The following is a 27,603-nucleotide window of genomic DNA, read 5'->3' as shown; positions in this document are numbered from 1 at the left end:
GAGGAGAATCAGAGAGAGAGAATCAGAGAGTAGGAGAGAATCAGAGAGAGAGAGTAGGAGAATCAGAAAGAGGGGGAGAATCAGAATGAGAGAGTGGGAGAATCAGAATGAGAGAGTGGGAGAATCAGAAAGAGAGAGGGGGAGAATCAGAAAGAGGGGGAGAATCAGAGAGAGAGAGAGTGGGAGAATCAGAATGAGGGGGAGAATCAGAAAGAGGGGGAGAATCAGAGAGAGAGAGGGGGAGAATCAGAGAGAGAGAGAGAGAGACAGAGGAGGGGAATCAGAGAGAGAGAGAGGGGGAGAATCAGAAAGAGAGGGGGAGAATCAGAGAAAGAGATTCAGAAAGAGAGAGGGGCTGCGTTTCAAACACATAAAAGACACACCCTCCCCCACTTACCCTCGCCTTATGCTCTTGGGGGAATCCCCGTCACCATCTTGGCCATCAGTCCAAACGATTAGCCAAACAAGGAAACTTCGCAATGTAAGCCCCTCAGCCCTTATTTTTGATAGAGTTTGCGAGGGTACAATATTATGTTCACGTCGGGGCCTGAAACACCCCATAATTCAATTTGCGATGATTGCACATCCGCTAAGAAATGTCAGCCAAAACTTAAAACCTCAACGTCAATATGGAGTCAACATACAAGTGTAAGTAAAAACTAATGTAAATAAGTTAGAAATTGTGCTACTAATGCACAAACACGTCTCATAAAATAGGATGTTTTTGTTTGGTTAGCTATTGGAAATTGTAGAAATAAATGTTTTTCCTTCTTCAGAAGTTCCAGCTAGGCAGGCAAACGTTAGTTAGCTAATTCATTTGCTAGCTATCATACAGTAGGCGTATATTCATAATTATATAGTTAATATAAGTAGACAAGCAATCATAATTGACTGTAGCGCATATAAAGCACCCACAAGCTACCGGTGACTGAAAACACAATCATCGCGGGATGATAGCCCTTTGAATTCAACAATTCAATGACGGGACGCCATTTCCGGTCACAACTCGCAGACTTGTTTACATGTTGCTGTGCGTTTTGTTACCAACCTTACGTTGTTACCTGACAACTTTACGGTTTTTACTTTTTAATTACCATTTATATATATATTTTTTTCCTCACAATTATTATTTTTTTCATTCAACTTTTCCTCTCCGGACGCTTTATCTGGACGTGGTTCGTCAGGACGTCCAACAGCCGAAGCTAAGTAGTAACATTAACATGATGCCTTCTAATTGCAGTCGCTGTACTCATAATATACAGGAGAACGATCGCCTTACGGCGAGGATAGCTGTGCTACAAGCCCAGCTTCAGACGCAATCGTTAGGCAAGGATTATTTCAGTGTAGGAAAGGATGAAACAGCGTCTGTGCCACCAGTAAGTACAGATAGTAGTATAAATCCCCTGGCACAGTCCCCGCAGCCGGACAACTTTCTCACGGTTTGTGGAAGGAAATGCTGTAGGAATGCTCAACCGGTATCGCTCATTCAGCCGACAGAATCGTTCAACCAGTTCTCCCCATTAAGCAACGAGTCGGAGTCGTAGTCAGAGGCCGAGCCTTCTCTTGTCTCTACTCCTCCCGTTACGGGGTCTGAGACGCCGAAGCTTCCCACCATTAGCTCTGTCTGACAAATTGAAAACCCTAGTCATCATTGGCAACTCCATTACCTGCAGTATTAGACTTAAAACAAATCATCCAGCGATCATACACTGTTTACCAGGGGGCAGGGCTACCGACGTGAAGGCAAATCTGAAGATGGTGCTGGTTAAAGCTAAAACTGGCGAGTGTAGAGATATTGTTATCCACATCGGCACCAACGATGTTAGGATGAAACAGTCAGAGGTCACCAAGCGCAACATAGCTTCAGCGTGTAAATCAGCTAGAAAGATGTGTCGGCATCGAGTAATTGTCTCTGGCCCCCTCCCAGTTAGGGGGAGTGATGAGCTCTACAGCAGAGTCTCACAACTCAATCGCTGGTTGAAAACTGTTTTCTGCCCCTCCCAAAAGATAGAATTTGTAGATAATTGGCCCTCTTTCTGGGACTCACCCACAAACAGGACCAAGCCTGACCTGCTGAGGAGTGACGGCTCCATCCTAGCTGGAGGGTTGCTCTCATCTTATCTACCAACATAGACAGGGCTCTAACTCCTCTAGCTCCACAATGAAATAGGGTGCATGGCGGTGTTCGCCTTAGCAATCTCACTAGGATAAAGACCTCCATTCCTGTCATTATTGAAAGAGATCGTGATACCTCACATCTCAAAATAGGTTTACTTAATGTTAGATCCCTTACTTCAAAGGCAATTATAGTCAATGAACTAATCACTGATCATAATCTTGATGTGATTGGCCTGACTGAAACATGGCTTAAGCCTGATGAATTTACTGTGTTAAATGAGGCCTCACCTCCTGGCTACACTAGTGACCATATCCCCCATGCATCCCGCAAAGGCGGAGGTGTTACTAACATTCATGATAGCAAATTTCAATCTACAAACAACAAAAAAATGCTGTTTTCGTCCTTTGAGCTTCTAGTCATGAAATCTATGCAGCCTACTCAATCACTTTGTATAGCTACTGTTTACAGGCCTCCTGGGCCATATACAGCCTTCCTCATCGAGTTCCCTGAATTCATATCGGACCTTGTCGTTATAGCAGATAATATTCAAATTTTTTAATATTCACATAGAAAAGTCCACAGACCCACTCCAAAAGGCTTTCAGAGCCATCATCGACTCAGTGGGTTTTGTCCAACATGTCCCTGGACCTCCTCACTGTCCCAGTCATACTCGGGACCTAGTTTTGTCCCATGGAATAAATGTTGTGGATCTTAATGTTTTTCCTCATAATCCTGGACTATCGGACCACCATTTTATTACGTTTCCAATTGCAACAAATAATCTGCTCAGACCCCAACCAAGGAACATCAAAAGTCGTGCTATAAATTCACAGACAACACAAAGATTCCTTGATGTCCTTCCAGACTCCCACTGTCTACAAAAATCAGTTAACCACCTAACTGAGGAACTCAATTTAACCTTGCGCAATACCCTAGATGCAGTTGCACCCCTAAAACCAATTCTCATAAGAAACAAGCTCCCTGGTATACAGAAAATACCCGAGCTCTGAAGCAAGCTTCCAGAAAATTGGAACGGAAATGGCGCCACACCAAACTGGAAGTCTTCCGACTAGCTTGGAAAGACAGTACCGTGCAGTATCGAAGAGCCCTCACTGCTGCTTGATCATCCTATTTTTCCAACTTAATTGAGGAAAAGAACAATCCGAAATTCCTTTTTGATACTGTCGCAAAGCTAACTAAAAAGCAGCATTCCCCAAGAGAGGATGGCTTTCACTTCAGCCGTAATAAATTCATGAACTTCTTTGAGGAAAAGATCATGATTATTAGAAAGCAAATTATGGACTCCTCTTTAAATCTGCGTATTCCTTCAAAGCTCAGTTGTCCTGAGTCTGCACAACTCTGCCAGGACCTAGGATCAAGAGAGACACTCAAGTGTTGTAGTACTATATCTCTTGACACAATGATGAAAATAATCATGGCCTCTAAACCTTCAAGCTGCATACTGGACCCTATTCCAACTAAACTGCTGAAAGAGCTGCTTCCTATGCTTGGCCCTCCTATGTTGAACATAATAACGGCACTCTATCCACCGGATGTGTACCAAACTCACTAAAAGTGGCAGTAATAAAGCCTCTCTTGAAAAAGCCAAACCTTGACCCAGAAAATATAAAAAACTATCGGCCTATATTGAATCTTCCATTCCTCTCAACATTTTTAGAAAAGGCTGTTGCGCAGCAACTCACTGCCTTCCTGAAGACAAACAGTGTATACGAAATGCTTCAGTCTGGTTTTAGACCCCATCATAGCACTGAGACTGCACTTGTGAAGGTGGTAAATGACCTTTTAATGGCATCAGACCGAGGCTTTGCATCTGTCCTCATGCTCCTAGACCTTAGTGCTGCTTTTGATACCATCGATCACCACATTGTTTTGGAGAGATTGGAAACCCAAATGGTCTACACGGACAAGTTCTGGCCTGGTTTAGATCTTATCTGTCTGAAAGATATCACGTTTGTCTCTGTGAATGGTTTGTCCTCTGACAAATCAACTGTAAATTTCGGTGTTCCTCAAGGTTCCGTTTAAGGACCACTATTGTTTTCACTATATATTTTACCTCTTGGGGTTGTCATTCAAAAATATAATGTTAACTTTCACTGCTATGCGGATGATACACAGCTGTACATTTCAATGAAACATGGTGAAGCCCCAAAATTGCCCTAGCTAGAAGCCTGTGTTTCAGACATAAGGAAGTGGATGGCTGCAAACGTTCTACTTTTAAACTCGGACAAAACAGAGATGCTTGTTCTAGGTCCCAAGAAACAAAGAGATCTTCTGTTGAATCTGCCAATTAATCTGAATGGTTGTACAGTCGTCTCAAATAAAACTGTAAAGGACCTCGGCGTTACTCTGGACCCTGATCTCTCTTTTGACGAACATATCAAGACTGTTTCAAGGACAGCTTTTTTCCATCTACGTAACATTGCAAAAAAATGTACCCATGCTTTTGTTACTTCTAGGTAAGACTACTGTAATGCTCTATTTTCCAGCTACCCGGATAAAGCACTAAATAAACTTCAGTTAGTGCTAAATCATTTTAAAAATCATATTACTCAAGTGCTAGCCTCCCTACACTGGCTTCCTGTCAAGGCAAGGGCTGAATTCAAGGTTTTACTGCTAACCTACAAAGCATTACATGGGCTTGCTCCTACTTATCTCTCCGATTTGGTCCTGCCGTACATACCTACACGTACGCTACGAATCACAAGACGCAGGCCTCCTAATTGTCCCTAGAATTTCTAAGCAAACAGCTGGAGGCAGGGCTTTCTCCTATAGAGCTCCATTTTTATGGAATGGTCTGCCTACCCATGTAAGAGACGCAAACTCTGTCTCAACCTTTAAGTCTTTACTGAAGACTCATCTCTTCTGTGGGTCATATGATTTAGTGTAGTCTGGCCCAGGAGTGTGAAGGTGAACGGAAAGGCTCTGGAGCAACGAACCGCCCTTGCTGTCTCTGCCTGGCCGGTTCCCCTCTTTCCACTGGGATTCTCTGCCTCTAACCCTATTACAGGGGCTGAGTCACTGGCTTACTGGTGCTCTTTCATGCCGTCCCTAGGAGGGGTGCGTCACTTGAGTGGGTTGAGTCAGTGATGTGATCTTCCTGTCTGGGTTGGCGCCCCCCCTGGGTTGTGCCGTGGTGGAGCTCTTTGTGGGCTATACTCAGCCTTGTCTCAGGATGATAAGTTGGTGGTTGAAAATATCCCTCTAGTGGTGTGGGGGCTGTGCTTTGACAAAGTGGGTGGGGTTATATCCTTCCTGTTTGGCCCTGTCCGGGGGTATCATCGGATGGGGCCACTGTGTCTCCTGACCCCTCCTGTCTCAGCCTCCAGTATTTATGCTGCTGTAGTTTGTGTCGGGGGGCTAGGGTCAGTTTGTTATATCTGGAGTACTTCACCTGTCTTATCCGGTGTCCTGTGTGAATTTAAGTATGCTCTCTCTAATTCTCTCTTTCAGAGGACCTGAGCCCTAGGACCATGCCTCAGGACTACCTGGCATGATGACGCCTTGCTGTCCCCAGTCCACCTGGCTGTTCTGCTGCTCCAGTTTGAACTGTTCTGCCTGTGATTATTATTATTATTTGACCATGCTTGTCATTTATGAACATTTGAACATCTTGGCCATGTTCTGTTATAATCTCCACCCGGCACCGCCAGAAGAGGACTGGCCACCCCTCATAGCCTGGTTCCTCTCTAGGTTTCTTCCTAGGTTTTGGACTTTCTAGGGAGTTTTGCTTCTGTGCTTCTACACCTGCATTGCTTGCTGTTTGGGGTTTTAGGCTGGGTTTCTGTACAGCACTTTGAGATATCAGCTGATGTACGACGTATAAATACATTTGATTTGATGTACTTCCGGGCAAGGGCAGTCCATTTAAAAATAATTCCTTCCTCCCTTGCCCTGCATGTGTAAACTCGTCAGACGTCATCAGAAGTGCCCACTTAATTTGAGGCCTGAGGGGAGAGGGTGTGTCTGTTAAGTGTTTGGAATGCAGCTAGGGATAATCAGACAGAGAATCAGAGAGAGAGATGGAATCAGAAAGAGAGAGAGGGGGAATCAGAGAGAGAGAGAGAGAGAGAGGGGGAATCAGAGAGAGAGAGAGGGGGAATCAGAGAGAGGGGGAATCAGAAAGCGAGAGAGGGAATCAGAAAGAGAGAGGGGGAATCAGAAAGAGAGAGAGGGAATCAGAAAGAGAGAGGGGAATCAGAAAGAGAGAGGGGGAATCAGAAAGAGGGCGGGAGAATCAGAAAGAGGGAGGGAAGGATGAGGTGAGAGAAAAAGCAAGAATAAACAAATAAGCAGACCAAATCATATCCCGCTGTGTAAAATGTGATTTCTCTGCCTCCAGTAGCTCTTCAAAGACACTGTTCACACTCACTAACACACTGTATTCTGTTGTACCATGATGAACAGAGGGTTGGTTCATACTCTCTTATTTACGGTGTGGAGAACAGCTCAGATTGGACACAGGTCAACAGACCTTCATCTGTTCAGAGTCAGACCACGGCCTCAATTCAATCAACTGCAGATGAAGGAACACTCGAGAGTTAACGCTAGCTGTATCTTAGATGTTAAGCATGCTAGAACGGACACACCTAGCAAGTGGTTGTCTCACCTTGGGTTTGGCTTTAGACTTGGTCTTCTTCTTGTGTTCGGTGCCTGAGTCAGAGTCTGTGTGGGTGTCAGAGTCTGATTCTGAATCAGAGGAGCTCTCTTCTGCAGACGAACTGTTGGCTTCTTTAGCAACGTTCCCATTCTCATCCGAATCACTGACACAGGAACACGCACGCACATAAACGAACACACATTGAGGAGAGAACACAAAAGGTTGTAAGAGTTCAACCTCCAAATCACATTTCAACACTTTTCAATCTGTAACTGATAAAGGAGTGTTTAAAGATGATTTCCCATGAGGAAATCTAAGGAATAGGGCACCTTTAACATATCTTAAACTGAAGACTGTAATACATTAACTTGTGTTTCCTATAACCAAAACATAAAAAAACATGACTAAGTTTCAATAAGAAGGGGAAAGTGTTACGCATCTATCCATTCAAACACTTTCCATTCTGCACCACGTAGTGCAGTCTGCTGGAGCTCACACTCAAACTCTGTCAGAACAACCTAGATCAATCTGTTTTGGTTCGCCCACTTAATTTAATATCGCTTTGGCTAAAAAGTTATCCTCCTCCCTCCCTCCATCTCCCTCTCTCTTCAATTTGTCCTGATAATGAGTGTTTACTGGGGCTGCCTGGGATTTTCAGCTGTTAAATTAACGAGGAGAATTGTGACGGTAACTGGCTTTTTAACTTGGCCGATGATGAGAAGCCAGTATTAATTTGGCCTACAGATTTCATTTGTTTCGAACAGGAAAAAGCGATATAAATCAGAGTGGGCCTGATTAAGCCCTGCCTGGAATGACTGGGCTGTAATGAGGGCATTATGCTGGGTTTGTTGTGGAAGCACTGGGGTGAGCTGGGATAATTACTGTGTGTGTCGCTGTGTGTGTTTGCGAGAGAGAGAGATTGTGTGTGTGTGTGTGTGTGAAATCACTGGGGTGAGCTGCTCTAATTACACTCTAATGGAGGGAACAAGGTCAGCTGCCGGCCTGTCATACAGCGCGAGCAGGTAGGGTGTGTGTGTGGTGTGTGTGCGAAAGAAAGCTGGGGTGAATGAAATAGAACGTGTCAGGGACTAAATTTGCCAGTGTGTAACCGTGTGCGTGTGTGTGTATTCAGCAGTAATGACTCAGATCTCATTCATTGGTACCACCAGGCAGCTAAATGACCAATCCACAGTCATTATCTATCAGCCATGTAAATCCGGACCACTGCTGATGGAGCTCACAATAACTACATTCTAACTGCTCTGAACGTGTGTGTACAGTAGGTGTCATCGTATGTCTTCAACATGACCAGAGAGAATGTGTGTGTGAGAGAGAGAAAGTGAACAGATGGAGAATGACATTGACGCCACAAAGCACTGATCACGTTGCTGACTGTGACCATGACTTCAGACAGCTGCACTGTTGTATGAGCGAACACACACACACACACCACACACACACACACCTTGCCTAATTATCACGCTCAGCCTTCGATAAAACAGGTAAGACCTCAATAGATAAATTCAGCAAGAAGATAAATGATAGACAAGCAATACATATAGGTTCCAAACCAAGGACCTAGTCAGGGGAGTGGGCATGTTCCATGATAGTGTGGTACCCGTCTTTGGCGGTTGGTTTGACTGTCTTCTTCTGTAGTGGGGTCTTAGTTTTCCTCTCCTTTTCAGAGTCAGATTCACTGGAACTCTTCTCTGATTGGCTGGAGGACTTGTCTGACTCCTCACTGCTCTGACTGCTGTTCTTCTGGACATGGCTCTCTGCATCGCTGCCTGACTCTGGACACACACGTTCATTTTGTAAGATGTGCAAAATGGATTGGACTGGCAATGCAAACACTCACAAGAGAACTTTATGTTACACACGTGGACACACACCTTCACTACTACTACTGCCACTGCCATCCTCACTGCTACTGCTCCCTGATCCCTCCTCCTCCTCCTCCTCCTCTCCAGAGTCAGAGTAGAACTTGTCATCTGATGACTTGGCAGGCTTGGATTTCCCAGTCTTCCCTAGAGATGGAGCCCACTCCTTCCCCTAGCAACAGAACAGGAAGTGACGTCAGAGGAAGTGAGGTACAGTAGAGGAAGTAAAGTAAGAGAAGGGAGGAGAGTTGGGAGAACTGCAAACATATTGAAACGTAGCAAAATGGATTTGTAGTTTGGGTGACAGAGTTGACCATGACCACCCTTGGTGTGGGGCCGGGGTGAGGTGAGCAGTAGAAGGAAAGATAGAATGATGGATCTTTACCGGCTCAATCACCTCCACATTCCTCACTGATTTGTCAGGAGCCACGGCGGGCCAATCAGAGAGCTCCAGGTAGCCACTGGCTTTGGTGTTGATGGTGTGGGACAGGGTTCCCAACTGGTAACGATCGCGGTCTGACAGAGAGAGGTAAAGAGAGGTAGAGGGGGACACAGGGGAGAGGAGAAGAGAAAAAGATGGGGAGAGGGCAAGATAGAGGGAGGAGAAAGAGGAGAAAGAGGGATGGAGAAAGAGAGGAGAAAACGTGTCAGGAGAAACATTGGAGTTAGGGAGAGAGCAAGAGAAAATAAGGAAACAATGATTAACATTGGAGGGGGGAGAAGGGTTGAGAGGCAGGGGTCTCAATGTCACAGCAGTGATCTCTCAATATGCAGGACAGAGAGTAAATGGCCTTAAACACTCTGAAATGTCACTGTATAAACACATACACAACTCTGTTTAATAAAGGGTCCAGGAGACCACAGGAGCACATACACGGCAGCGGGCAAACAGATTAAAAGGATTCTCCCTCTTTAATGGTGAATATAGGAGGTGTAATCAGTCAAAGTGCCTGGGGAGGTCTGCCTTCAAAACAGGCTTTCTCTAACTAAAAAGATGGAGAGAAAAAAGAGGCGTTAAAGTGTGAATATTAAGAATGACAGGAGCGGTTAACGTTTTCCATAAACATCTAGCAGACGCAGAGACCACCGCAGAATAATAATGTTTAGGAGGCTGCTTCTGTCTCTTATCTGGATTAAAGTCAAGTGTGTGTGTGTATGTGTGTGTTCTCTGCATCTCAGAAAGGTTAGTATTAGCCAGGTAATTCATCCATCTCATATGAGTCAGAGAGAGAGCCCTGACCCCAATGCCATTCAGAGAGACCCACACAATTCCCTATCTAGTGCACTATTTAAAAGGTACCTTTGTAGGCAGACTCGAGGACAGATGCTGGTTTGGGCGCCAGCAGAATGCGGTGGGCGTACTTGCTGAGCGCTCCGTTCTTGTCATTGGGCACAATGAGCTGACGGATGAATCGCGTGCGGTCTCTGATGTCATAGTTCTGGTCATATTTCCCCAGGTTCAGAATGTACTGGGTCAACAGCTTAGTCTGGATGGAAGAAAGGAGGGAAGGGAGATGGGAAGATATGGTTGGAGAGAGGGAAGATATGGTTGGAGAGAGGGAAGGAGAGATGGAAGGGAGATGGGAAGATATGGTTGGAGAGAGGGAAGGAGAGATGGAAGGGAGATGGGAAGATATGGTTGGAGAGAGGGAAGGAGAGATGGAAGGGAGATGGGAAGATATGGTTGGAGAGAGGGAAGGAGAGATGGAAGGGAGATGGGAAGATATGGTTGGAGAGAGGGAAGGAGAGATGGGAAGATATGGTTGGAGAGAGGGAAGGAGAGATGGGAAGATATGGTTGGAGAGAGGGAAGGAGAGATGGAAGGGTGATGGGAAGATATGGTTGGAGAGAGGGAAGGAGAGATGGAAGGGAGATGGGAAGATATGGTTGGAGAGAGGGAAGGAGAGATGGGAAGATATGGTTGGAGAGAGGGAAGGAGAGATGGGAAGATATGGTTGGAGAGAGGGAAGGAGAGATGGGAAGATATGGTTGGAGAGAGGGAAGGAGAGATGGGAAGATATGGTTGGAGAGAGGGAAGGAGAGATGGGAAGATATGGTTGGAGAGAGGGAAGGAGAGATGGGAAGATATGGTTGGAGAGAGGGAAGGAGGAGAGAGAAAGATATAGGGGACAGGGCAGGAAAAAGAGCAGGGGAAAGATGGAGGGATATGGGAAGTTATTCAAGGAGATGGGGAGAAAACACACACAGCTCTGGGGCATCACACTAAATGTTCCCTCTTCTCCTCGTCTTCTCCAGCTGAGACTGCTCCTCACTAGCTGTATGAGGTGGGTTTATGGTCTGAGACGGGAAGTGCTTTCCTTACACTAACATATATTATTTAGAGAGGAATAAAAACAAGAGTTACTACCTGAACGGAGACATTACACCTCTCTCTCCACCCCCTCTCTGAAACATTACCAGGGGATACCGGTGTAATAATGTGCTCATTTGAGGCAGCAGCAGCAGCATCTGCAGTGTGATCATAATCCGAGCTTGGCAGCCATATTGCTTCCCATCTGATAGAATGGGCCTTCAGTTCTCATACAATGGGAGGCAGGAAGATGGAAGAATGTGCTACATTGAAGCCTGCTCTTAACAAAGCATTTAGCTCTGAGGTTATGGTATAGGACTTCTGTTAGGCCCAGCAGGCTGAACCAAACTGGAATACTTAGGAAATACACTGGCGAAACTATATTAGCAGCTAGTGCCTAAGTAGCCTCATAACTAGAATAACTGGAAGTCATCATAAGCTGAATTGACATGGTAATAACAGCTTAATAACATCTTATAGGCTACTGCACAGTTTAGCGTAGACTATGTATGTAGCTTTGTTTTACCTGTTTGGAGTTGGTGAGGTAGAGTTTGGCAGCCAGGTTGACAGTCTGGAGCTTGACGATGTCCTCCTCAGAGGTGAAGCTCTTGGCCATCTTGCGGAGGACGTCAGGGGCGATCTTAGGGACCCTCTCACAATACTCTCCCATTAGCCACAGGATGCTGGCCCGCGCCATCGGCACCTGGAGACACAGAGGGGTTAGTCCTCACTGTACTCTCCCATCAGCCACAGGATGCTGGCCCGCGCCATCAGCATGGGTTACTCTATGCACACAATTAAATGTTCCAACTCACACAAGCTCAGTCTCATGAAATACACACTCGGACACAGACACACAAATGTTCAAATAGTGGTAGACGTACAGTGATGTTGTCAAAGAGTTTGGCCATGTGTTTGATGATATCACTGTGCTGGGTGGGCTGGATCTGGAGCAGCTTCCTGATCACCACCACACTCTCCGCGACCACCGTCTCTGTAATGACTTCATACGGTTACATTTAAAACAATACCTACAAGAGGATTTCACACACATCAAACTTTGGAAAGACGCTGGACAAAGAACCAATCAGTCGATCAATCAATGGACTGGATCCCTCCCCCATACCGTCTCTGTTGGAGAGCAGCAGCACCAGCCCATTGAGGCAGGTGTCTGTGACCTCAGAGATGTTGGTGGCACACCTGCCTATGGCCTGGATGGTACCGGCAGCAAACTGCTTGTCCTGGCTCTTCACATAGGTCTGGAAAAACCAAAGCACAAGTCGGAGCCATTCACTGTAAAAGGCAATAAATACATGTGCCAGAGATGGGTAAAGGGTTTGAATGTAAAAAAGAGGAAAAGAGAGCGAGAAAGAAAGAAAAAGAGAGAGAAAAACTTACCTGGAACTCTCTAAGGATGGTGGAGATGTTGGCTTCGTTGGCCAGGCTGGTCAAGATCTCCAGCTGGGGAGTCGAGACAGATCTGATCACACACCTGAACTCATCTCACAGTTTACTTTTACATTAACTAGGTCATCATGAGGGCGCTTACCTTGAGTGATTTGATGTGAGTGGCATCTGTGGATCTCACATAAAAACTCTTCATGTAAGGTTCAAACATGCCCTAGTGAGACAACACCAAAACATACAGTTCAGAACATAGTGTGCCAATACATCTATGCACGCTAAACTACAACTAAAAGGACCTACTACTACAGATGTAGGATCTTAATTTGACCTAGATAGTCACATCAAAATAATCCTGCAGCAACAGGATTTTAACGTTTAATCCATAATGTTGCTTGATTGGTGGTTAGGCTATTAGCTGGCCATATGTAGGTTAAATGAAAAGTGCAATACTGTTAATATACAGTGCACTCACAGTATTCAGACCCCTTCCCCTTTTCCACATTTTGTTACAGCCTTATTCTATTTTCTTCCCTCATCAATCTACACACAATACTCCATAATGACATAGTGAAAACAGGTTTTTAGACATTTTTGAAAATGTATTAAAAATTTAAAAAACAAATACCTAATAAGTATTCAGACACCTATAAGACTCGATAATTGAGCTCAGGTGCATGCTGTTTCCCTTGATCATCCTTGAGATGTTTCTAGAACTTGATTCGAGTCCACCTGTTGTAAATCCAGTAGATTGGACATGATTTGGAAAGGCACACCTGTCTATATAAAGTCCCACAGTTGACAGTGCATGTCAGAGCAAAAACCAAACCATGAAGTCGAAGGTATTGTCCGTAGAGCTCAGAGACAGGATTGTGTCGAGTTACAGATCTGGGGAAGGGTACCAAAAAATGTCTGCAGCATTGAATGTCCCAAACAAACACAGTGGCCTCCATCATTCCTAAATGGAAGAAGTTTGGCACCATCAAGACTCTCCCTAGAGCTGGCCGCCTGGCCAAACTGAGCAATCGGGGAAGAAAGGCCTTGGTCAGGGAGGTGACCAAGAACCCGATGGTCACTCTGACAAACCTGGCACCATCGCTACGGTGAAGCATGGTGGTGGCAGCATTATGCTGTGGGAATGTTTTTCAGAAGCAGGGACTGGGAGACTAGTCAGGATTGCGGGAAAGATGAACGGAGCAAAGTACAGAGAGATCCTTGATGAAAACCTGCTCCAGAGCACTCAGGACCTCAGACTGGGGTGAAGGTTCACCCTCCAACAGGACAACAACCCGAAGCATACAGCCAAGACAACGCAGGGGTGGCTTCGGCACAAGTCTCTGAATGTTATTGAGAGGCCTAGCCAAAGCCCGGGCTTGATCGAACATCTCTGGAGAGACCTGAAAATAGCTGTGCAGCGACGCTCCCCATCCAACCTGACAGAGCATGAGGGGGTCTGCAGAGAAGAATGGGTGAAACTCCCCAAATACAGGTGTGTCAAGAAGACACGAGCCTGTAAAGTACTGAGTAAAGGGTCTGAATACTTATGTAAATGTGTTAGTTCTGTTTTTATTTCATTCATTTCTAAAAAACAGTTTTTGCTTTGTCATTATGGGGTATTGTTTGAAGATTTATGAGGGGGGGCTATTTAATCCATTCTAGAATAAGGCTGTAACATAACAAATTCTGGATCGGAATTCTTTCCGAACGCACTGTAACCGTGTGTTTTCAGTGAATTTATCTAAATCAAATCTCATCTACATTTCCTGCAGTAATCAAATTAAGACCCTACATCTGTAAGGGTGTCTGCCCTGACTAGGGATTTTAATGGTTAACCGTTAGTCAGTTAGCCACTGAAAATACATTTGACCAGTCATGCTTGGTATTTTGGTATTTATTAGGATCCCCATTAGCTGTTGCGAAAGCAGCAGCTACTCTTCCTGGGGTCCACACAAAACATGAAACATGACATAATACAAAACATTAATAGACAAGAACAGCTCAAGGATAGAATTGAATCCATTTAAAAATAGCACACATATGCTACATATCAATACATACAAACTATCTAGATCAAATAGGGGAGAGGCGTTGTGCCATGAGGTGTTGCTTTATCTGGTTTTTAACCATGTTTGCTGTTCATTTGAGAAATATGAAATGGAAGGGAGTTCCATGCAATAATAGCTATATAATACTGTATGCTTTCTTCAATTTGTTCTGGATTTTTGGGACTGTGAAAAGACCCCTGGTGGCATGTCTGGTGGGGTAAGTGTGTGTGTCAGAGCCGTGTGTAAGTTGACTATGCAAACAATTTGGAATTTTCAACACAATGTTTCTTAATAAAATAAGTGATGCAGCCAGTCTCTCCTTAACAGTCTATAGGTTAATTTGCATCATTTTGTGGAATTAAATTGTGTCAGAATTTAACAAAATCATCAGTCAAAACAGGAACAGTGTCTGGGTCAATCGGAATCATTATTTTGCAGACATTTGTAATGTAAGGTGGGTTTATAGAGTCAGAGGGTAGCTTTCTCATGTAGACTATATGGCCAAAGATTTGTATAATTAAACCGATATGGCTGTCTCGGCTGAGCCGCAAGCAAGCCAGAGACTCGTTGCTAGGCAACTCACAGATGCAGGCAGCAGTGGGAGAGAGAGGAGCAGCATGAAAGCAGCCAACAACAGCACCTAAGCTAGCAACCAAAAAACTTTCATAGCCTTTCTCTCCTGTCCTACTGGTTTTCATATCAACTTTCCTTCGTTGTCCAGAAGCCAAAGGCACAATCCTAGTCATATTAACAACCCAGCCTAGTTGTTGCATATTTACATTTGCTCTCTTTCTAAGTTTCGGAGATGTTAATCTCGGTCACATGAAATGGATTGCATCAGGTGTCTTTTAGAACACAGTCTTCCTGCTAATTGCATATATTGAAAATGATCTATTCCATCCTCTACTTCACTACAGTAGTTGCATGTTCAATAATGAGAGGACAGGCTTGCTATTGTCACAAGTTTTTTAAACTCTTAATGAAAAATGGCTGTTCCTTCCATGCATAGTATTTTTTGTTGGTCAAGTCATTTTACTGTTTGGAATAAATATAACTGTTTGCTAACTGGTTAATGGGGGTTGGTTTGTCAGCAACAAAATGGAACAAGATTTGCATCCCTAGTCCTTACCTTTCTCTGAATGGACATGGTGGCTATGTTCTGTAACACAATGTATTGCACCTCTCTAAGAGGGAGAGAGAGGAAATATTAAGCCATCGTAAATCCTCAGGAACATTTTTTGGGGGAAAAATGGATTGAGATTACCTGTGGCTTCTGAGCAGTCTGACCAGAGATTTGGTGACGATGCTGACCTCGTTTTTAGGAGCCAGGTGCCAGTACAGCTGGGCTACAGACATCACCACCTGACAGACCGAGGACAACAGACAACAGACACATCCAACATGGCCGCTTAGCAACACCTCAAATACAGACAGTGTTTTTCAACTCCAGTCATACTGTTCCCACTCTTCTTATTTAGGATGAGTCTCTCTTCACTCAGGACACAAAGCACTTTAAAGCTCCATATATCAAACAGCAAAGTAAGTAAAGTGCCATGTGTTTTAAAATGAGACGTGTCATTGAGAAGGTAACAGATAGCCGGAGTAAGGACTGAGGAGTCACATTTGGAAGAAGTGACGGTAAGTGTCGGTAAGATGGAGGGCCGCAGTGTGTTTTCTCTGGTAAAGACATAACATGTCACATTGTAATCAACACACTCATTTGGGACCATTTTTCCTCCTGCTCCTACACTGCCACACAGACCTTGAGTCTCCTGGGTGATGGAGCTCTGCTCACAATGTGTGTGTGTGTTACATGATGGGTGTGTTCCTGTGTAGCAGCGGCAGAATCAGTGGTGGCACGGCGTAGCCTTGGTTCCAGAGACAGCATTGAGGAAGGAGTGAGAACTGAACCACACACTCAGACGCCTTCATCAAGGCTGCCTGTATCCCTCACAGCAGGTTGAAGAGCAGACACACCACTTACTTCTGTGTATGTGTATATTTCTATGTGTGTGTGTGTGTGTGTGTGTGTGGCGTTTGACTCACGGCAGTGTTTCTGCTCTGTAGTAGAGGCTTGGTGTTCCTGAGCAGCAGTCTGTGGTCAGGGTCCATCATGTAGGGCTTGGCCTCAGTCTCATCTCTAGTCTTTTCCTCATCAGACTCATAGAACGCCCTCTCATTGTGCTCATCAAACACACCGTCCTGAAACACACACACATTACACATTTCATTTCACTCTGTTATTCACAGCACACACATTTACTTTCACTGTGAAACACAGCACACGCACAACCACCATAAACATCAATCTGATAGCACATCAGCCACATCTTTACCACCAGGTGTCAACTCATCATATTCAAAGCCAGATGCACACACACATCTAGAGGTTGCTTGAAGATGAGCTGGACACCTGTACAACAGGTAAAGAAACTTTGCACACTGTGCTCACAAAATATCACTAGTTTTTTTACTGTGCTAATTGCACATTTTTTGCTTTTTAACCGTGGTAAAGTTATAACATTAAACAGCTACTGAGGACACGTTGTGTGTAGGGGTTCCCTTTCAAATCCTCATGTTCACACAATAACTGCAACGCTGGGTGAAAAATAACTGACTATAGACTTACATTACCAACACATACTTACTGACAAATGTCTCCCAGTAGACAAAATGTCTAACTTTGTGATTTATTTACTGTAGGTTATATTTGACTCATCATATTGAAGAAATTATTTCTTTATTACTTTAGTGATGATGATGTCTATTGGTCATTTACCTGAGACATGTCCTGGTTGGCTTTAAAGAGACATTCAAGACAAGCCATTATTTAAAGGGACAATCTGCAGTTGCTACATACATTTTTGGACTTAATTATTTTTACCCATTTATTCTTGAAGAATATAACTTATAAATGCCTCATGAGCTTAGTTCAACTGTCGTTGAATGCAAAATATAAGCCTGTTACTCCAATATATAAGCTCACTCCAAAATATAAGCCTGTTACTCCAATATATAAGCTCATTCCAAAATATAAGCCTGTTACTCCAATATATAAGCTCCCTCCAAAATACAAGCTGTTACATAAATAAGCTCCAAAATATAAGCCTGTTACTCCAAAATAAGCTCACTCCAAAATATAAGCCTGTTACTCCGATAAATAAGCTCACTCCAAAATACAAGCCTGTTACTCCGATAAATAAGCTCACTCCAAAATATAAGCCTGTTACTCCGATAAATAAGCTCACTCCAAAATATAAGCCTGTTACTCCAATATATAAGCTCACTCCAAAATATAAGCCTGTTACTCCAATATATAAGCTCACTCCAAAATATAAGCCTGTTACTCCAATATATAAGCTCACTCCAAAATATAAGCCTGTTACTCCAATATATAAGCTCACTCCAAAATATAAGCCTGTTACTCCAATATATAAGCTCACTCCAAAATATAAGCCTGTTACTCCGATAAATAAGCTCACTCCAAAATATAAGCCTGTTACTCCGATAAAGCTGGGACCGAGAGACTGAAAAACAGCTTCTATCTCAAGGCCATCAGACTGTTAAACAGCCACCACTAACATTGAGTGGCTGCTGCCAACACACTGTCATTGACACTGACCCAACTCCAGCCACTTTAATAATGGGAATTGATGGGAAATGATGTAAATATATCACTAGCCACTTTAAACAATGCTACCTTATATAATGTTACTTATCCTACATTATTCATCTCATATGCATACGTATATACTGTACTCTACATCATCGACTGCATCCTTATGTAATACATGTATCACTAGCCACTTTAACTATGCCACTTTGTTTACTTTGTCTACATACTCATCTCATATGTATATACTCTACTCGATACCATCTACTGTATGCTGCTCTGTACCATCACTCATTCATATATCCTTATGTACATATTCTTTATCCCCTTACACTGTGTATAAGACAGTAGTTTTGGAATTGTTAGTTAGATTACTTGTTGGTTATCACTGCATTGTCGGAACTAGAAGCACAAGCATTTCGCTACACTCGCATTAACATCTGCTAACCATGTGTATGTGACAAATAAAATTTGATTTGATTTGATTGGATAAATAAGCTCACTCCAAAATATAAGCCTGTTACTCCAATATATAAGCTCACTCCAAAATATAAGCCTGTTACTCCAATATATAAGCTCACTCCAAAATATAAGCCTGTTACTCCAATATAAGCTCACTCCAAAATATAAGCCTGTTACTCCAATATAAGCTCACTCCAAAATATAAGCCTGTTACTCCAATATATAAGCTCACTCCAAAATATAAGCCTGTTACTCCAATATAAGCTCACTCCAAAATATAAGCCTGTTACTCCAATACATAAGCTCACTCCAAAATATAAGCCTGTTACTCCAATATATAAGCTCACTCCAAAACATTAGCCTGTTACTCCAATATATAAGCTCACTCCAAAATATAAGCCTGTTACTCCAATATTTGTAAACAAAGTAAATGTAAACAGAAACTATAATTTTGATATCATGGATTGTCGGTCCTTGCATACATAGCAGTCAATGAATTTGAGAGTGGTTACATTTCTCCAGCCCCATCGCTCAGCTTTTTACAGAAACAGGGAAACCGCTTTACTGTTTTAACTGCTGAGTTCCACTTTAAAATGATCACACCACATCTCACACTGTTCTTGTACAATCTTATAAACCATGTTTCCCCTTTGCTTCCTCTCCCCTTCCCTCCCTCTCTCACCTCTTTCCAGGGGCTGGTGAACTGTGTCCTGGCATAGCGTGTCAACATGGAGATGATGACCACCTGACCCCACTCCTCCACGTCCACTAGCAGGTTACAGAGTTTACGGTAGTTCTTATGGATCAGGTCAATACGGTCCGGACACACCTCCTCAAAGGCCATCACAACGCTGCCTGCTACCAACTAGAGGGCAAGAGGAGAGAGAGGTGTGTTACTGTAGGGCTGGAGCAAAAGCCTCATTAACTCCAGAATCGGCGTTGGAGACCTATGCTCTAGCCTGGGCACATCATAAGCCACCTTGGTTAGAAAGACTGTACTTCATGATCTAACAGAAATAATTAGGATGTACAGTTAGATTATAATAAAAACAAAAACTCAGGCACCACACAGGAGAATAACTGGGTAGAAATTACAGCATTTTAAGTCTTCACTAAACTAATCTAACTTTTCATTGCCATGGGCTCCCGAGTGGCACAGTGGTCTAAGGCAGTGCTAGAGGCGTCACTAGATAACCTGGTTTGATTCCAGGCTGTATCACAAACCTGGCCGTGATTGGGAGTCCCATATGGCGACGCACAATTGGCCCAGCATTGTTGTAAACAAGAATTTGTTCTTAACTGACTTGCCTAGTTAAATAAAAATAAATCAAATAAATCCATCACTAACATAACATTTCTCATAATTATTATTTCAGCTCATAACTAATTGAATGTTCTATTCATGAGACAAGAGAAAGGGGGAAGCGGGGGATGGAAGGAGGGAGGAAGGCAATCAAGTACATTTTATTGGGAGAAAAAAAATCCATTTGTCTGGTCCATGTTCTATCCCTATAGTGCTGCTGGCTGGCTGACTCGCTGGCTGGCTGACTGGCTGGCTGGCTGACTGGCTGGCTGGCTGACTGGCTGATTGACATGGCTATGTATTAATATGCAAACAGTTCCAACACAGAGAGACGAGGGGGAGAAGGAAGGAGATAGGGAGCAGAATTCTGTCTCTCTCATTACAACAGACGGGACCCTGGTGGCCACTGCGGAAACCCTGTACATTTACGCATCAGCCTCGCCATGCAGCTGTGTTGATTGTGTATGTGTTTGTGCGTGTATGTTTGAGGCCCTCTTACAACTGGGTAGCTAGAAAGCAAAGTGTTAATCATTCAACAATCTGGACAGCTTTAGAGAGAGTAGGCTGCTACATGACTTTTAAAACTTTATACAATGGGTGTGTCTAACCCTGGATGCTGATTGGTTAAAATCGCATTCCAGCCATTGTCTATGCCACAAGTTACCACCGGCTAAAGCTATGATGTTGAAATGCCTATTTATGCTGTTACATCTCACTGCGCAATCCACTGTCTCATCAGCCCAACCAGAAATTGTAGAAACTTGAACTCCATTGTAAAAAGCATGTAGATATTATTTCCCATTTCTTTTAGACTAGCAATTGGTTTTCAATAACGGAGATGTGTATAAACCCTGTCTGTCTCTCTGACATTGGCAACATGGTTTCAATATTGAAATTCTATCTCCGGCTGTCCCATAGTAATGAATGTGAAGGGGTCGGGAAGAGACAGACAGGCAGGCAGATTTTCTCAGCCAGTCGAAATCATGAATTAGCATCATTTTATGGATATATACAAAGTCATTTCAATAGAAAACAGTTCAAATGAAACAAAATGCAGCTAGTTTGTAGTCTTTCCAGCTTCCGTTTGAAGTGATTGTGTTAGCTGTGTTGTTGGCTAGCTCCTCTGTCCCGAGGAGTGAGCACATTTTCTTTGCCAGGGGAAATCACACATTAGCTTATTGTTATGGATGTCTCCAAATAAATGTCACTAGAAAACAGCTTAAACAAAGGCAAATGCAGCTACTTTGCTGTTATTCTGGCTGCACTGGAAGTTAGCCTTAGTTGACAAGTTAGCAAGCCAGGGATAAGAACATTTAAAACTAACGACTGGGTCACGTCTCTGACAACCGAACTGATAGAACGAACGAACGATCAGCCAACCGACTTGGCTAGCAACCCTAGATTTGTGTTGGGACTATATATTGTGGAAAGATGAAATGGTATGAATCAATTCATAAAAATAATTTGAATATGTTGGTAACCCATTCGTGCCGGCCCTCGAGTTAATCTCGGGCCTAACACCCATGACAATATATCCTCCAAAACCCAGCTTCCTGGGCATTATCACTTAAATAGAAAGGTGTGTGAGATAAAATGCATGTTTGGGAGCAGCCTAACTTTGCAACCACAAGTACGTTCTTCAACCAAAAACAAGCTGTTGTGTACAAAAACAACCATATGGACGAAATGAATCAAAACAGAGGCAAGGAACGTAACATTGTTTAAGCACTCAGTTTAGCAAGCAATTAGGAAATCCACAGGCAATAAGAAAACTCATAAGCAGAGTTTAACAGAGCTTGTGGTTTATAATTGGAAAGCGGCCTAATTGGGTAGTGTGTGGTTTTTAATTGTTTTGCACAGTGTGCTTGGTCTCAGAACTAACAGATGCTGGATGTAAAGTTCCAACTCTGCAAACTTCATCTAGTTTAGAGACCTCATGTTGGAGTAAAGTACTGTCAGGACTTGAACAGGAACTTTGCGAGTGTAAGTGTGTGTGTGTGTGTGTGTATCAGTGGATACACTGATGTTCCTAGTATCTCAGGCCTGTTGTGCTCCCTCCCCCTCTCTCAACTACCCCCATTAGACACAGCACCAAGGTAAACTACATGCACCATCAACAAAACTGACACCCCAATCTATGGAGCTGGCACCCATCCTCCCTCCTTCCTCTCCCCTTCACCCTCCTTCCTTGCCCCTTCTTCGCCCTCCCTCCCTCATCCACCAACATATTATCTACACTGCGTGACAAGCCAGTAATGGAAAAATCACACTAAGCAAATGGTTCCTCTAATAATACATTTCCTATAAAATTATGAAGGGCCCAAACCGTTTCCTTGCATCTATTTTGTCATGAATTCTAATTAGGGTGCCAGGTAGGTGCCAGGAAGGTGCCAGGGAGGTGCCAGGGAGGCAGCGAGTGCTGGGTCATCACACCAGAGACAACGCCTTGATTGATGGCATGGCGCAGGGTCGGTGGGCCTACCCTCCTTGCATTCTCTCTCTCCTCCCTCGCCTTTTCTCTTAAATTAATGGGTATCCCACCTAGCCCCTAATCATACCACACACACATCTCTGTTCTCATTTCAATTTTGCAGGGGGTGGCGCAGGGGGAAGCTGGGGGGTGGGATGGGATGGGAGGGATCGATCATTTATCTTGTAATGGCTGGATAATAGATCCATCACAGTAAAACAGCTGCACAACCTCCTGTGTTGTTTCTCTCACAACAGCCCTTCTCTTCTCATTCTCTGTTTATACCATCCCCTCTTTAACCAGGGGTGTCACACACATTTAGCCTAAAGGGGCCATCACTGTTCAGACCAACGTCAGGAAGGCCACTTTTTGGCTCAATAACTAAAAGTGTATTATATTTTTACACCTATACAGATTTATACTACTTACATCAATATACCCCATTGTCTTAACAGCACAACTGGGAATTCACTTTTGTTTCTTCTGAGAATTCAAATTTTCGCAACACCCAATCACCTAGAATAATCAAGGCTAGTTTTAGAGTACAATTTGGGTATGGATGGTAGGCCATAAACGGCTACCGAGCCGCATGTCTGTCACCTCAGCTTTATACATTCCCTCATTAGGCTAATCACACCATGTAAAGGAGTCTAGTTACGGCAGATCTGAAATTCTAAATCTGAGCGTGAATGGAAATATCAGCTTAGGTGTTTACTTTCCTCTAGGGGAAAACTGCTAAGTCTGCAAAGAGCATTTTGTGACACACACATCAAATGCACTTGAAATACTGCTGTGGGATCAACAGTCATAAAGCAGGTAATGTAAGACACATGTAAAATATATTCAGAAGTGATTGTTATGACACTCCTAAGAGTGAATAAATCCAAATAGGCTTACACTTTGAATTAAAGACCAAAGGCAATACGATAGATCACCAACAAAAAGCAAAGAAACTAAACCGACAATAAATCTGATATAAAAGCTCTGAAATTATTATAACAATCATAACACAAAAATACCCCTGAAAATACATTAGCATTCCTCTTTTTTTAAATCACAGCACTAGCACTTCTGTGACTGTGCCCTCTATCTCTCTCTGTCCCCCAGCCAGCCAGCCTCAGTGAGAATGTGTTACAATGGGGAGAAATCATCTATCTTCGTTAGTGAATGAAGCCAAATATGCTATGCATCTGGTCCTGGGCTCTCCAGCCCCCACTGGCCTTAGTGCTACGGATTTGTTTATATAATGAGAAATGTATGCAATGAATACATAATTGAGAGGGGGAAGAGCGTGTATGGCCTGTATGTGGTCCTCTGTAGCTCAGTTGGTAGAGCATGGTGCTTACAACGCCAGAATAGTGGGTTCAATTCCTGGAACCACCCATATGTAAAACATGTATGCCCACATGATTAAGTCGCTTTGGATAAAAGTGTCTGCTAAAATGTTTTAAATGTACAGGGCATTCTATATGCTAACTTCAGCATGTGCACAATTGACATTTAAACAGCCTTGATAAAAGCATTTAGCTATGTATTTATGGTGACTTTCTGAAGAGTATGCGCTATCTATTATCCTAATAGGGGAAGGAGATGCTGTATTTGTGATGGGCTGGGCTGCTTTAAACACTGGAGTTGGAGAATGCCATTCAAGCTAATCTAGAAAAAATAACTTAACCGTAGAAAGCAAATTAAGGTGACACCAGCATCAGTGGGAGAATGCCTTTCTAAATGGGAAGTTACCTGGGAGAGTCTAAGGATGTGGGTTTAAGTGGGTGCTAACAAAGCATTGCATTGGTGAATAAGCTAAGCTTAGGGGAGAGATGGCTAAAGATTGGGGGGGACTGTTCTGTTGGACTGGAGCACCCTCTGGTGGCTGGATGGAATTACTGCACCTAGTGGTAGTAGTGACATGGATTTGGTTTCAATTAATTAAGAGAGAGGGACTGACTCTTGAACAGATATGATATCAAATAGAAGACACCCCATCTGATTTCAGACTGAATACAATATATTTAATCCATGCTTATTGCAATGCTGCTTTGTTCATCGCAGATTTTGTGAATGGAGACGTTCATTTTGGTCGCTATTTTAGTTTTAGTCTAAAAATACATTTGAGTTATTTCATCCTTTGTTATTGTTAGTTATTATCAGTCGACTAAAACTCTGGACAATTTTAGTCTAGTTTTAGTCACAGCCATTTTAGTCACAATGGTCAGGGCATTTTTTCTATTAAACAATTCATATTTAGGCTAACTTTAGGCTACCTCTAACTTTCATCATGTGGACATTCAGACAGCGTTGTCCAACTAGGCCTACTATCTCCTGGTATACCTTAGCTGGTAACATTGATATTGCGGCAGATTGCAGTTATAATTAACAATATAGGCTATAAAATCCTTGGCTACAGGTTAAACAATTTACAGCTCTGATTTTCTCCCCATCGTAACCGTCAAGGGGGGTGAGTAAGCATTTGAGCTTTACAAAAATGCCAGAAGTATTACTGTAGTCCTACTACTAAACTAATATATTTTGTTTTTCCCCATAGGAAAAAAGCAACCACAACTCGCATTTGTGGACTGTGGCTCGAGAGCAGCGACACAGAGGAATGAATAATAGATCTTCTGATGTGATCAAAGCAAAAATACCTTACATGAAAGTAAGAGTAAACATTGTTTCTAGTTCAAGTTAGTTACAAGTCAAGTGTCCTGGCATCGAATCAGTTCAAAAGATTGACGAGTGACGGAAATGACTGACTGGGAGCTGTGTGAGAGAGCAGGGCATATCAGCTCAATCAGACTGTGTAACTGAAAGATGTCAATTCTGCCAATGAGAGGATTGCATGAAATATTCTTCAAGTATGCATGATCGTGACTGGACAATATTCTTCATGTATGCATGCTCGTGACTGGGGCATCTCGTCAACTTTATTCATTTATAGAATTTCAGATATGAGAACAGAAAAACAGTACAACCTCCCCCATCCACCCCTCTCTCCCTCCCTCCCATCCCTCCACCGACAGGCTCTCCACATATTGTATTAATGGGGACCAGGTTAAGACTAACTTTTAATCGGGACCCATGCAGTGAACCTGACCTTCTCCAGTGGCAAAGATGACATCACCTCCTTAACCCACTGCATAAAGGAGGGAGGCTTTGCTTTTTCCAGTGGAAGAGGACAAGGTGGCGAGCTAGCAGATGTGTGGTAGTAAAAAGGAGTGAACAGGTTTGGGTTAACAGTTGTATTACACATATGTGAGAATGCCTGCCCCCCCCCCCCCCCCAAAAAATGGGGTCCCAGAAGCCACTCAAATATTGGCATGACCAAAACATGTGTCCCACAGTCGCTGGACTCCGGTGGCATCTCAAACACTTGGGGTCAACAGTTAGACATATTTTTGCCAGTCTGTTATTTGCGTAATGGAGACGGTATAAAACCTTCAACTGAATGAGCCCATCCCTGCCTTATGCAAAATGATGTGTGGATACGCTCAATACTGTGTTGACATATATCATCGGGTAGCTCACCACCCATGTCTTGCTCCCATGTAGATGTTGTATTTGTCAAGGAAGGTGGATTAATGTTCTGTATTATGTCATATAATCTGGAGATTGTGCCCTTCAGATATGGGTTAAGATCTAAGCACCTATCGACTGGACACTTAGTAGGCTCGAGTGGAAATGAAGGGACATGTTTTTTGGCAAAGCTGCGAGTTTGCAGGTATCTGAAAGTGGGTATTGGGAATATTATGGTCAACCCTCAAGAGTATCAAATGAGATGGATGTGGGTCACAAAAAAACACCAGACCATTCATATGCCACAACTGGAATGCCGTGATGTTGGGAAGAGATGATTAGATGTTCATGGGGAGAAGCCGCTTGCTTGTTTAAGGCTAAAGTGATTTCGGAATTGGGACCAGACTTTAAGGGAGTTCTTGACTATGGGATTCAAAACATGGGTGCCAATGTTCATGGGTATCGAGGAGCACAAGAGCGAGACAGGAGAAGTTGGAAGGCTTGACAGTAACTCAATGATGGCCCAAGTTGGACCATCCTTGTTTTCAAATGTAGAAACCCAATAAACACATTTAGATATACCACCTTATGAAATCCTGCTTAATGCGCCCCAGGAGTGTTTTTAAGTTGTTTAAACAGAGCCTTGAATGAGCGTGTGACCTTTATCCCCAAATTAGTAAAGACCTGAAGCTCCACCTTAAATGGGAAATCGGCATACCCAATTCCTTCTGCTAACTGATTAATGGAGTGCCGTGGAAACTTACATAATTAGTCATGCTATCCCGTGTTTTACTGCTTAAAGAATAGTCTCTTGTTATATGCTAGTGTTTTTCTAACCTGATACAAACTTGTCTTGGTGTGACTTAGTCATAAGACTAGGCTGACAGCTAAGAAACGTTTGGGTGCAACCGCAGCATGTGAAATCCCGTGGGTTTACCATCTAAAGAAAGTCACATGTATGGAACCTTGCAGAAAGGAGTACAATATAGTGTTGGTTGTTGTGAATAGACAGTTGAGCCCTCGGGCTATCAACCTTGTGCAATCTTAAATTTACACAGACAACGAATGACCTTTTTCACACTATCGGCTGACTGCCACGTATACAGAAAGGGGTTGTATGTATTTTCTCTATAAAAGCATTGAACCAGCACTGTTCGTTGAGCTTTCAACTATGCACCTGATGCTCTACCTTGACTCACAATTTTTGCTAATCTCATGATGAAGTGTTGTTTGAAAGAATCTACAGTCTCTTCCCTTTGATTAGATATTCCACAATAAATTGGTGACAGCGGTGGGATACTAACTTCGCTTGCCGATTGCTCCCAGGAGACCGAGGTTAAACTGCGAGCAGGGGCTTTGTTAAACGTGGCTCAGGTTACCACACACCCATACTACTAAAACGGAGCAGAGGCGGACCCACCTCGGACCTGCCAGGAGTGTCAGTGAGTGGATACGTCATTCCGGACAGATAAGATAAATTCAGAGTGAGAATGATTTTTTTTTAAACATCGAAAATCCTGTTCTAAGAACAGATTGTGCACATTATGTTGTTTGTTGTTGTAGAAAAGACACCCCTAGTTGTAGCAGAGTTATTTCTGAATAGGGAAAGTCCTAGAAGTAATTATAGGGCAAACATCCTGTTGAAGCAGGGTAACCCTGTAGGAGTAGGGGACATCTCCGATTGGGATCTTTTTGTTGAAGCATAAGTATTCTGGTTAAAGACAGGGGTTGTGTTTCTCTGCTGAAGCAGAAAAGCAGCCATGGGATGATATGACACGGTTACGAGCTATGTGAATCCTGAGATAGAAAACATATTCCTGCTAAAAAAAATAAAAAAATAAACATAACAGGAAAAAATATATATA

The 27,603-nt window shown here is 43.2% G+C and overlaps 1 protein-coding gene across 4 annotated transcripts in view; it reads right to left on the bottom strand.

The window, feature by feature from the left end:
* Positions 1-27,603, bottom strand: part of LOC115121070 (AP-3 complex subunit beta-1-like) — a 107,355-nt gene that overhangs the window by 56,456 nt on the left and 23,296 nt on the right. For all 4 annotated transcript variants that reach the window (XM_065017402.1, XM_065017403.1, XM_029650095.2 and 1 more), the window contains exons 7-20: positions 19,135-19,317; positions 16,424-16,579; positions 15,642-15,739; positions 15,507-15,561; positions 12,478-12,549; positions 12,327-12,389; positions 12,055-12,187; positions 11,813-11,922; positions 11,455-11,631; positions 9,918-10,104; positions 9,003-9,133; positions 8,630-8,789; positions 8,356-8,530; positions 6,747-6,900 (exon numbers count right to left, since the gene is read on the bottom strand). In XM_065017402.1, the coding sequence (XP_064873474.1) occupies positions 6,747-6,900; positions 8,356-8,530; positions 8,630-8,789; positions 9,003-9,133; positions 9,918-10,104; positions 11,455-11,631; positions 11,813-11,922; positions 12,055-12,187; positions 12,327-12,389; positions 12,478-12,549; positions 15,507-15,561; positions 15,642-15,739; positions 16,424-16,579; positions 19,135-19,317 (1,854 nt within the window). The remainder of the gene's footprint in view (positions 1-6,746; positions 6,901-8,355; positions 8,531-8,629; positions 8,790-9,002; positions 9,134-9,917; positions 10,105-11,454; positions 11,632-11,812; positions 11,923-12,054; positions 12,188-12,326; positions 12,390-12,477; positions 12,550-15,506; positions 15,562-15,641; positions 15,740-16,423; positions 16,580-19,134; positions 19,318-27,603) is intronic.

The sequence above is a fragment of the Oncorhynchus nerka genome, linkage group LG4, assembly GCF_034236695.1.
Source record: "Oncorhynchus nerka isolate Pitt River linkage group LG4, Oner_Uvic_2.0, whole genome shotgun sequence".
Taxonomy (NCBI): Eukaryota; Metazoa; Chordata; class Actinopteri; order Salmoniformes; family Salmonidae; genus Oncorhynchus; species Oncorhynchus nerka.
The sequence above is the reverse complement of the archived record's forward strand: the minus strand, read 5'-3'. Positions and strand labels throughout refer to the sequence as shown.